Source organism: Cajanus cajan, chromosome 4, assembly GCF_000230855.2.
Source record: "Cajanus cajan strain Asha chromosome 4, NIPB_CcT2T_4, whole genome shotgun sequence".
Classification (NCBI taxonomy): Eukaryota; Viridiplantae; Streptophyta; class Magnoliopsida; order Fabales; family Fabaceae; genus Cajanus; species Cajanus cajan.
The window spans coordinates 63096115-63108959 of NC_138520.1; the positions used below are offsets into that span (position 1 = coordinate 63096115).

Consider the following 12845-nt stretch of genomic DNA (forward strand, 5'->3'; position numbering starts at 1 on the left):
AAGTCCATATACCCACCCCTAGTAATGCGTGACTACTGGAGAAACCGTACTTATTTATATTCACTCTGCTAATTGTTACGTCATCATTTCAACCCAAATCGTACGCTTTGTTATATTTACGGTTATATATTTTTTTTTGTCTTTTGTCTTGTTATTCAAAATCTTCATTTTTCTTTTTCAAAAATTAAAAATAAATTTCCTTTCACAGTTTAACTAAGTAGGAATGCAAGGGTAATAGACTTTTTTTAAAAAATATTGTTTTTTTATTATTTAAATAACTTGGACCTATTTTTATTTATTCAAATTACCCATTTTCAGGTTTAAATGAGAAATCAGTTACTGATTCTCAAAGGATTTTTTTAAAAATAATTTCTGAAAATTCTTTGAGAAATCGGTTACCGAGTAACCAATTTCTCAATTTGGTCTTTTTTTTTATAGATTTTTTAATTTTTTTTGTTTTTCATTTTTTAATTTTTAGATTTTTTAAAAAATTATAATTAATTTTAAAAAATTAATTTAGTTTAGTTTTAGAATATAAAAAATATATTTAATATTTAAATTCAAATTTTTTTAATATATTGTTTTCTTAAAAAAAATATATTTTAAATAAATGTAAAAAATAAAGATAATGTTAAAAAGAATATAATTAATATAATAAAGAAATATAATTTAAAAATATTTTAATGTATTTTAAAATTTTAATAATGAAATTATATTTTTAAAATATACAAAATTTAATATTATAATTTAGTAAATTATTTGTTAAAATTATAAATATGTTAATTAAGAATGTCATTGATTTACGTGCGTCAGGAATCAAATGTTTTGGTCACGAGTGTCATTGGTGCAGAGTATCATTGATGCAGTGTGTTATTGATGTAGAGTGTCATTGATGCAAAGTGTCATTGATGCAGTGTGTCATTGATGTAAAGTGTTATTAATGCAGAGTGTCATTAATGCAGAGTATCAATAATCTAATATTTTAGTCATAAGTGTAATTGATTAAACCCTATCTCCACCTTTTATTTAAATGAGATCATTATTGGGTTCAAATGCAGAGTGCAATTAGGCCAAGTATCTTGTTTTTGTGTGTTAGTCTTTGTCTACAATAATGTCTTCCTCTTCTTTCCGTGTGTTAGTCTTCAATTTTGATCGGATAGTATTACATAAAACAAAAGGATATTTAAGTCATATAACACTTTAATTATTGTTAGAGTTAATAACCTATACACTGCCAATGTAAAAGTTTTTTTTATACTAGCAACCAATTATATCTTTTAATTGTGCTATGTCACTATTAAAAGTAAATGTGTTTATAGTGACATGACACAATTAAAAGATATAATTGGTTGCTAGTGTAAAAAAAACTTTGCTAGGTGATTAACTCTTATTGTTATGATTTACATTAAGTTTTTCAGCTAGCTGAGGACAATTTGTTCAATTTTATCTTTCAATCCTACAATGTCCAAAACATTGCCTATATTGTGATTTTGCCCAATTCATTTCATTGTGTATATGAGTAGACTTTAGATGTCCCTTCGCACACAACTTAGATTAATCAAGAACAATATAAAGCCTATGTTTAGGTTGTATGTTGGAATCATAACCAATTGGATACCACTATTCTAAATATGCTTATACTATGTATTGGTTTGAATAATTTGATTCAACATAACTGTACAAATTGACACATACTTACACACAAACATCTATATGGCATGAGAATAAGGATACATATATGCTTGAAAAATACCGTATTTGCAAGTTCAATTAATAAGTATTATTGTCCAAATTTGTGCACCTCGTTAAGTTACTAGATTGAATGCTTCTTTAACCTTAAACTTTGTGACTTCAAAATCAAATCTACATACAACATGATAGATTGCATCGTCTTGATTTTTTTGCATAGTCTCCATTAGTTTACAACTATTGTTCATCTCATTCAAAGATTGTTACCGCTTCACCTCATCTTTGATAAAAAAATACTCAACCAATCTAAAATACGTGCATTTAGCTAGTGTAGTGATAAGCAAATTTGAAGCCCTCTTAAAATCTTATTTACAAACTCTAACAAGTTTATTGTTATGTGATCATATCCGCAATCATGATCATTTTCACGATCATGATCTTATTTATAGACGTACTTCTAAGCTTATTTCACAAAACTTGTCTAGTCTCCTTTGGAATTGATGTTAGCAAATAGAATATCTCATGTGAAATTCACTATAAAGTATCTATGTTAAAAGAATTTGATTGCTATTTTTCTTAAAATTAATTCAATGACTAATATACTAATTAAATGCATATATGTCTATTTTAAAATTATTATACAATACTTTAAAACAATAATTAAATAAAAGTTAAATTTTCAAATAAAAAATATTTACAAAATAATGTTTATACATTTAATTCATATATTTAATTCTAACATAAATTAATGAAATATTAATTAAATACATCTCCTATAATACTTTAAACATTTTATTTTACTTATAATTGATTTCAACAACCAATATAATAATTAAATGAATTTATGTCTATTTTAAAATTTTTTACATAATGCTTTAAAATTATAATTAAATAAAAGTTAACTTTTCAAATAATAATACATTTACAATATCAAGTAAATATAAATATAATTAATTTATATATTTAATTCTAAAATAAATTAAAAAATATTAAGCAAATACATCTAATATAATGCTTTAAACAATTGAATTTTTGAAAATTAATTTCAATTAATATACTAATTAAATGCATCTAGTATAATAATTTATAAGAATAAATAAAAAAATAAAAAAGAATATCAAATTTGAAATATTAAATGCTAAACAATAAATAAACTATAAACATTTTCTTATTTCTACATATAAGGTAATTAATCAAATATATAATATTTCACAAATAAAATACAAAATAATAAAAAAAATTATTGCCATAAATATTCAATCCGTAGAATTTAAACTATAAAATAACATTAAATATTATGAGATAAAAAAATTTTAAAAACTAAATATTATAAATAATCTTCAAAAATACAAATATGAAAATAATAAGAGATGAAATTTGAAAAGACGAAGGAGGCTTTAGGGATGGCAACGGGACGAGGCGGGTACGAGTTTTATGATACTTGTCCTGTCCTTTTGAGTCAAACTTATCCTCGTTCTCGTACTCGTACTTGTACTCATCGGATATATGATTTTTATCTCCATCCTCAACTCTGTCCTCGTTAGATATCAGGTATATTTGTACTTGTACCCATCAATTTTTTTATTTTTTATTTTTTTTTAATTTATTATATTATAATTATAATTAGGTTATTTCTCTATCTCATATTATAATAAATAATCACACATAAAAAATATTAAAATTCTTTGATATAATTAAATTAAAATTAAAATAAATATTAAATTAAAAATAAGAAAAAAAAAAATATATATATATATATATATATAAATACGACACATACTCATATTTAATTTAATATATCAAATTTTATTATACTCATACTCATACCTAATTAAATTAAATATTTTTTTTATAAAAGTCAAGATAAATTTAGATATTATTTACGGGTGTATATTAATCATCCTTATAGACTATACGTGAAGATAACGAAGAGGTGGTGGTGGTACATAATGCCGAACGCCAAAAATTGAAATAAAAGCCTGCAACTTTGCTGCCCGGGAAGAGCTGAGAGGACTGAAGCTGGAGATGACAAAACGTTTCCTTCCCTGCCTTCTGCTCAAGTGTCACCTCACCTGTGCTCACATGCGCCTCACTCACTCGCCTTCTCTTCTCTCACATTTTTAAAACTAGAAAGATCAACAAACTCAAATATTCAACTACTTGGATTCAATATGCTCTATGATTCATTAGCTCAATTACTTCCACCTTATATATTTTACTCATATGTTTTCTTACTCTCTTAGAAAATTTAGTTGATTTATCATTCAGTACTTTAAAATATTTCAAATGATTTGCACGTTAACTACGTATGTTAATGTAACATTGGAAAAGTTAGGGCGGTGTTATATACTTATAGCACCCAAGATTCTGTAACTATGGACAAGATATAATTGATGGATCAATTCTCCTCCTTAATAGTGTTTCAGACCATCTGTCAAAGCAAATGCCGAGGGCAAAGAAGCTTTCAGCATTGCAAGACCCTGCACCATGCAAAGAAAGAGTGTGAAGGTGCTAGGTAATATCATACCATACAAATAACAACATGCCATGAAAGAAGCCTCTCATACAGTGTTTACTACCTCCTTCACACCAATTGCGATGACCTTTTCCTCCAAGTTAGAGAGTGGTACTTTTAGTCTATTTAGATAAGAAATGGAAGAAATGCAAGACATTAGAGTCATAACCAAGTCATCTATCACCATGTACATTGCTGGTTCTTTAACAAATCCTCCAGGACTTCGTGGTGCATTAATTTCACCAAAGTAAAAGCGACACTTGGTTGATGTAATATGAGCACAATTAGGCATGGAAATCTAATTCATCCTGTGGTACCTGTTCGAACTCGTCTCGATTTGAACAAAAAAAATTATTTTTATCAGGTTTGGATTCGGGTTTAAATTTTTTCCGATTGATAAAATCGGGGGCGAGGGCAGGCGTACTTGCCCCCACCCACACCCTCACCCTCACCCACACCTTCACCCTCACCCTCACCTTCATCCCGTTTAATAATATAATTAAAAAATTATTTATATATATATAAACTAAAATTAAAAATATTTATATATAAAAATTTATATTATTTTATTTTTATTTTATTTTTTTTAAATTTGTTTATATTTATTTTAAAAAAAAGGTAAGAGCGAGGGTAGAGATGGGGAGGGAAATCCGAATCTTGCCAGAAATGAAGATGGATACCTAGATTTTACTGCAACAGGTGACAGGGCGGAGAACGTAAAACCTGCTCTCGTCCCGCCTCGTTGTCATGCCTAAGCACAACTACATTTTGCATTAATAGTATAAGAATTACAATAAAACGTAGGCAGGGATTTTGTCCCAATTGGCAATATCTGGTAAGTGAGGTCATATAGTGGAGCACAAAGAGGGTTTGCAAGTTTATCTTTGAGTTCCTTTAAGATTAAGGTTGATCGATCATTGTAGAGTATTTTTTAAAATTAATTATGTAAATGGGGCTGTTTTGAAACTATTTACGTCTTTGGAGTAGTTTACTATAGTGCCGCTATGGGCCATAGCGACACTAGTGCCACGTGTATATTTTGTTTTAGAAGCCATGAAAGTCATATTATAAAATTCGTCACAGCCAATAACGCTTCAACTAAAGTCGCTACAACCACTAACGACACACAACGACTTCACGTTCCACTGAGAATTTTAAAAAAAATTAATTTCATGAAGTTGCTACAGCCTATAGAGACACCAAATAATTATTTTTTATAAAAAATTTATTTAAAATTTTAGTATATAACATTTTAAAAATTAATTAATTATTTTTGAATAGCGTATAAATTTTTTTGCCACGTGGCGAGCATGCAGGAAGGCAGGTATAGACTATGTAGAGTCGTTATGGCCCATAGCGATTTTTTGTCGTTCTATCCCATAGTGACCTCAGTTTTTTTTTCTCGTTTTTTTATCAGTCAGATCTTATAGCCCATAGACACTGTTTTTTTTTCTTTTCATTTTTTTTATCATTAAGGCCATACAACTAAAGAAGTCACTATGGACCATAGTGACCTCGTTTTTTCTCTCTCTATATTTATTTTACCAATTTTTTTAAAAAACATTTATTTTATAATTCATTTTTTTTCTTTTACGTGTTTTTACAATTTTTTTCCTTCAGTTATATTTTCTTTTATATTTTTTCTTTTTTTTTCTTTTCCAGATGTATTTAACAATTTTTGTTTACTATTTTTAAAATTTTTGTACTTTTTTTTTACTAACTAAAGTCACTAGGACCCTTTTGTCACTATGGGCCACAACAATTTTTTTTTTAACTTTTCTCCATATTTATTTTACTAATTTTTTTTAAATTTTTTATTTCATAATTCATTTTTTTTAAAATATTTTCCCTTTAATTATTTTTTCTTTTATATTTTTATTTTTTTCTTTTTCAGATGTATTTTAACAATTTTTTTTTACTGTTTTAAAAATTTTGTAATTTTTTTCTTTTTCATTTTATTTTTCTTCTGTGACTCAACTTTTTTTTTTTCCAGCTTTTTAAAAGTTTTTCTTTACAAAAATAGAGTTTTTTTGAACCTTAATTATTTTTATTTAAATTTATCTTAAAATATACTATTAACTTATTTTTTGGTGACTAAACTATTCTGGTTTATTTTTAAAAAATTTTATTTTTTTAATTATTAAAATATTTTAAAAGCTTAACTTTTAAAATAAATATATTTTGAGCATGCATGACTATTATTAAGAGATGAGCCAAAATAGAAATCTGAATCAATGGAGAACTCTTCTAAAAGATCAAAGATCTCTAAATCTAGACAATACTCAACGTCTTCTAACACAGATGCAGCCAATGATTGTGAAGAATATGACCTAACAACACCAATGTCTCGTCCAATAGGTCAAAATGCAGCGAAGAGAAAAAGTAAAGAAAAGGTTGACGAAATATCTTCCGACAAAAAGGAGTTGGATAATATGACAAAAACAATGTTATAAAGAAATGTTGCAGTAAAGAAATTAGTTGAAGCGAAGGAGGTAGATAACTTTAATACAATGTATGACATTCTCATGAATGACACATCTAGAATGACTGAGAAGCAACTCAAAAATCATGAATTAGCTTATAATTTTATTAGGCACAAATTAGGAGAATAAATATTATTATAATTTTAATATACGCAAATTAGACTAGTTTTATTGTAATTATATTTAATTTGTCGTAACTTTATTTTTATTTAACTAGTCGTTATAATAACGAAAAATAGTGCATATTAAATTTTTATATTTAATTTTGTTGTAGTTTTTGATAATTTTTTTATTATATAATTTCTTTTATTTTTGTAATTTTTTTTATTATGAAATTTCTTTTGTTTGTTATTTATATTTATATATTATCCATAATAATTAATTTTATAAAAATTTATTATAAAGTGTAGTGTGAGGTATCAAAAAGTGTAGTATGAGTTGTAAAAAAGTTGGAGTGCTTATAAGCAATTTTTATTAGAGCAAAAATTATAAAAATATAATATAAGTTATTTATGAGTGACGTGACATAGTAAAACTTATTTAAAGTGATTGGGAGTCATTGTAGATGCTCTTAGATACTATATTATAAGATTTAAATATATCAAAATTTTGATTTATTTATTTAAATAACCTAAGCTAGTTATTATTTAGCCAAATAACCCACTTTAAAATTCAACTGAGAAATCAGTTACTGGATAACTGATTTTTCACTTGATTTTTTCTTCTTCCATTTTTTGGCCTTTTTTATTCGGATTTTGAAAAAAAAAATTAATTTTTTTATTTTTTTGAATTTCAGATTTAAAAAAAATATATAATCAAAATCCTTTTGAGAAATCGGTTACCCAATAACCAATTTCTCACTTAAATTTTAAAGTGGGTTATTTGGGTAAATAATAACTAACTTAGATTACTTAAATAAATAAATTTTTTTTTGATATATTAAAAAAAAAAAGTCGATATTATACACCAAACTCAAATATATTTTTTTAACTCCACTCTCATACAACCTCGAACTCTGCATCGGTCACCGCTGCCCTGTTTTCCAAATCCTACACGCTACCTTCATTTCTTACTCGCCGACCCCGACGTCACCTTCTTTGGAGTTGGGATAATGTGTTCGATTACTTAATTATATTTTATATGCAAAATATTTTTTTTTATATATTTTTTTAGCGTTTATATTTTGCATTATATATTACTAGAATTTTGTACATTGGTATAACTCGTTTATTGAACTTGTTCGTCCAATTTATTTTTTTTAACTAATTCTTATTTTTTAAAATAATATAAGTAAAATATTTGTGTTATAATAATCTCTTCGAATTTATTGTAATGAGCATAAACCAACGTTCATAAATAATATTAGTCAAAGACTTCAAGTGTTAAAAAAACCAAATTATCTAACATAAACCACATTATTCAACTTAAATCAAATTGTCCAAGATAAATAAAACTGTCAAAAAAAATAAATAAATGATCGACATAATCTAAACTGTTTAAAATATGACATTAAAGTAATTCAGTATTTGAAATTAAGGAAGTTCCTCAAAGTACTCTAATTTTTGTTTTACATATTTACAATTTGTAATTACTGATTGCAAATAAATTACTTATCTTATAAGGCTAAACAAATATAATAACACTTTAGCATGTCGATTACACAAACTAAAAAGGCTTGTTATGGATGTATTTATAAAACTAATATATAAAATGCCCAAAAACTTTTAAAAATTAAGTAAGGAGTTAAATAATAAAAAATTATAAATTAATTAATTGAATTAAAAATATATCTTATATTAAATTAAAACAAAATATATTACATGATGCATACACTATATCAAGTTATCAACATCATATTTAACATTAAATTATTTTCAACAATAATTTCAATTTATTTTCTCATTAATTTCAAAAACAATGAATCATTATCATTTCATACGTCTCAGGTCCAGCAAAAGTTCCAAAAATTACAGCAAAGCCAGCAAAAAGTTCAATACCAAAAAAAAAAAAAAGATTAAATCAGCAAAAATTCGATGTTTTCTTTTTCCCATAATTCAATTGTCGCATCGACTTATTTTTGTAACGAAGGCTTCTTGATGGAAGGGATCTTCTCCTCATCCTGGATTTTAAGGAATTGACTGAGACCATTTGTCAGAGTTGACGAGGAAATCAAACAAGCTTTTAGAATACTAAGACCCTGCAATACCCAAAAAAATGTAGCAATTAGTAGTTTCAAAAATTTTCTAAATTACTAAAAGGGTGTTTGATTCGACGTTAATAATGTAATTTTTTTACATCAAATAAAAAATAAGTAGTTTTAAATTTCAGGTTTCGGAAAAAATTCACATAAAAATATATTATGAAAAGTTAAAACAAATATGCACTTAATAATTTTCATACGTGAATTTTATGCTTTACCTCCTTTTGGCCAATGTTGATAACTTTTTCCTCCAAATCAGAAAGAGGAACACCGGAGTTGCTGACAAAAGAAACGGCAGAAAAGGATGAACTTGGTGTGACGACAAAATCGTCTGTCACCATGTACAGTGATGGCTTTTTCACGAATGCTCTTCCGCCATGCTTGCTACCATTTGATGACGGTGGCTCCAAATAACTCAAAGGACAATAAACCTCCTTATAAAAAGACCCAATAAATTTAGATCTATATTCTTGTAGGGCAGTCAAAAAACTATTATCAACTATCGTTTTAGTTGATGAATCATATTTATAGAAGTGAGAGTAATTAGAGGAAGGCATTTCATCAATCGGCAATATGTTGTTGTGCAGTTTAAATTGATGTGCAATGGGAGTCTTAACGAGCTTTTCCTTTAGATCTGGGGACCTCAAATATCGATAACAATCCAAATCAAGCACACTCTTGTATAAATTATCTATGCTTCCTAAGCAAGACTTCCCATTCAACATGTGTTCCACCCCTCCTAGTGGGAAGGTCAAAAAACTAAAAATGAAGTCCACAAAATCCTCTTCCGCTAAAGCAAACAACACTAATTTGTTGGACTTCCTTAACATTACCTTTAATTTCATATTCTGAATTCCACTTTTAGCGTCGTGCTCACGAATACCAAAATCAAAACCCAATTGCAATTTATCAATTATCTGTTTCTTAAGTAATAACACATCCGTTAAAGGTGTGGTCGAGAGTAACGAGCATTTGAGTAAATCAAGTACCTGCAAAACAAACATTACACAATTATATATATAGTATTCAACAATATTTAATTATCTCACATATGTAACTACTATCTCTATTATTTTTCCTGATTAATATATAAATAAAAATAAAAAAATAAATTGAAGTAGAATTGTACGTACGTCTTTCTGAGTGACATTCACAGTTACTAGTTTGATTGCATCTAAGTCTTCATATCGATGATTCATGAGTAGACATGAAAATTGAAAATCATCAGGTTTGACTTTTAGGTCATCTGTAATGATGAAAGCTGCCGTTTCTGGAACGAATCCATAGCCATCATTTTTAATTGCAAGTGAACTATGAAAATGTATCACCCGATTCATGAGCCTCCCACATTTGCATTTTTGATTCTTGAATGTGCTCAACAAACCAACATTAGGGTTACTAATACATTTCAAGTTCTGACATATGAAGTACTGTGTTTTTTCTGTGCCATCGATGTTGAGCTTAATATTGTGGCAATAGCTTTCCATGGAGCTCCTTGGTTGAAGCAGCATTTCCTTGCACGTGTCAGTCCAAAAATGCTTATTCTCCATATTGCACACACTTTCATACAATGAACTTAAGCTTCCAACGCTAACCTTGTTCATGTTCGAGTCCTTACCCACAAGCCTAGCAATGGTGCCCAACGGTAAAGTTAAGAAGCTTAGAAGAATATCCACAAAGTCCTTCCCTGCATGGACATACAAAACCCTATTTTTCTTTTCATCAACCAAAACTTTCAGAGAAATATGTTCCTCGGTTGCAGTTTTAGTTGCAGCCATGGTAAAGCAATTACTAATTGGACATGCTTTGGAAGTTTCCTTTCCACCAGGCACTAATATATATAAGAATCTGCAACGTTGCTAAAACAATTATTCACAGAAAATTAATATTTTTGACAAATAAAAAGGCATGAATTAATAATTAAAAAAGTATTGTTAATACATTTTAACGATTTTAGATGCAAAAACTTGTTTATTTATTTATTTTTAATTTTTAATAAATTCCTTTAAAGTAATTTTTAATATTTTTCAATGATGGAAGAATATGCAAATTAAAGCCAAACGATAATACTCAATTTATATTTTGGGGCTTTACAAAAAAATGTTTTGGGAATAGACAATCAAACATACTCTTTGTTATACATACGTCTCCTCGGTTGATGTGCGATTTAATTATCCTTCGGCATAATGAAAAGTCGTTGTATCATCAATTAGAACACAACGGACGTTTGATTTATTTATTTATTTATTTTATTTTATTATTTTTTTTTCTACTTTTACTTTCACTATATATATCTTCAAGTTAAACTAATGTTTTTAGATTTGTAATAATTCTAGGTTCAAGACGCTTTAAGTCTCCTAGTATTCTTTTCTCTTTTTCGTTATAGATAGGTTAAGTTGTTCATATTATTCCTTTAAATGTATTAATTAATATATGGTAAATGTTAATTAATGTCCCTCTTAATTAAGGAATATTAAAATTAATAAAAAAAATATTTTCAATGCATCCACGGTGATTTCCAATTCATTCTTAACATAAATCTTTGAAAAAGTATTATTGATTCCCTAATCAACAGTAACTCAATTCATAGTCACTGTTTAGACTAAATCAACAATAGGAATAAAATCATATATATGAAATTCATTCTTTAAAGGTTAAATTAATTTATAAATTCTTATAGTTTTTCATAATGCTATTTAATTCTTTATTGTTAAAAAAACATTAAAAACGTCTTTATAGTTTAAAATTCTTATACTAAAAGAAATATTATATATAGTACATAATATACAAAAAAAAAAATTACTATAAATATAATATAATTAAATATAAATTTATTTAACATATAACTACAAATAATTTTCATATTAATTTTAATTGATATTTAATAATATATATTATGTGTCATTATAATTTATACTAACATTATTTTTTACAACATATCAATATATATTGTATTTATAATATAGATAAAAAAAATACTTTTTCGTGATAAATATTACATTATTATAAGAACTAAATCATTACATAATAATTTTTTTTATAATAATTATAATTAATTATTTCACTTACTAACATCGTGACAATTTTATTAATTCATTAAAGAATATTGTGACATGAAAATTATTTTTTAATAATACTCATTTTATTTTCATTTGTTTTAAATGTCTCTAATTAAAATCCTAATTTTAATATGCTAAAACTTAAGATTTCTTTTTCATCCAGATTTAAATTTATGGGTTGGTTTGTTTGACTTTTTTTTTATTCTAAAAAAATGTTTATTTTAAAAAATGTTTTTTTAATAAAATAAACATTTTTTTACCCTTTTAAGATGTTTTTTAAAACCATTTTTTTATTTTAAAAAAAATACCTCTATGCTTTTTTTAAGAATTAATTCCTATTTCCTTTTAAATAATTATTTTTTAAAAGTGTTTAAAAATATTTTTTTTTAGTTTAAACAAACGGATCTATATCTTAGTAAAGCTTACGTATTGCAAAGGATTAGTGCAAATTATTTTAGTAATCAAAATTATTATATATTGAAAAAAAAATTCCGTGTGGTCCGACCCCTATTTTCTTTAATAATAAAAAGGATATCCAGAGAAAAAATAGTGAATGTTTGGATGATTTGTAGATTGAAATTTACAGAAAAAATCACTAGTGCAAAAGAGGTCTTTTACGTCTATATTTTCACGTTGGATCACAACAAATCCAACGTACAAACGATGCAGTGATATTTTTGAAAATAATGCAAACTTTTTTATGTCGGACAACAAAGGGTCCGACGTAAATTCAAAAATCTATGTCGGACCTCAGCTACAACCGACGTAGATTTTTGAATTTACGTCGAATCTTTTGTCCTCCGACGTAAAATAGTTTTTTGAATCTATTTAATGTAGCGCCTCTACATTCTTCTCGCGCCTCTCCATTTTTCTCTTCACTTCCCGTAAAAATACATTCT

The 12845-nt window shown here is 26.3% G+C and overlaps 1 protein-coding gene across 1 annotated transcript; it reads right to left on the minus strand.

Moving 5' to 3' along the window:
- Window positions 1-8325: 8325 nt before the first annotated feature.
- LOC109789750 (uncharacterized) lies at window positions 8326-10765 on the minus strand. Its single transcript, XM_029269509.2, has 3 exons — window positions 10021-10765; window positions 9106-9876; window positions 8326-8884 (listed from the first exon to the last, which is right to left on the minus strand). Exons 1-3 carry the CDS (start codon window positions 10663-10665, stop codon window positions 8759-8761), a joined length of 1542 nt encoding a protein of 513 aa, XP_029125342.1. The 5' UTR covers window positions 10666-10765; the 3' UTR covers window positions 8326-8758.
- Between the last annotated feature and the right edge of the window lie 2080 nt (window positions 10766-12845).

What these genes read in the sequence shown, in the direction of transcription:
- LOC109789750 (XM_029269509.2), bottom strand. Translation starts at nt 10,665, where the DNA reads ATGGCTGCAACTAAAACTGCAACCGAGGAACATATTTCTCTGAAAGTT. An exon ending in TGAATGTCACTCAGAAAGAC is followed by an intron (nt 9,877 to 10,020) that starts GTACGTACAATT and finishes TTTGTTTTGCAG; the next exon opens with GTACTTGATTTACTCAAATG. An exon ending in TCAACATTGGCCAAAAGGAG is followed by an intron (nt 8,885 to 9,105) that starts GTAAAGCATAAA and finishes TGGGTATTGCAG; the next exon opens with GGTCTTAGTATTCTAAAAGC.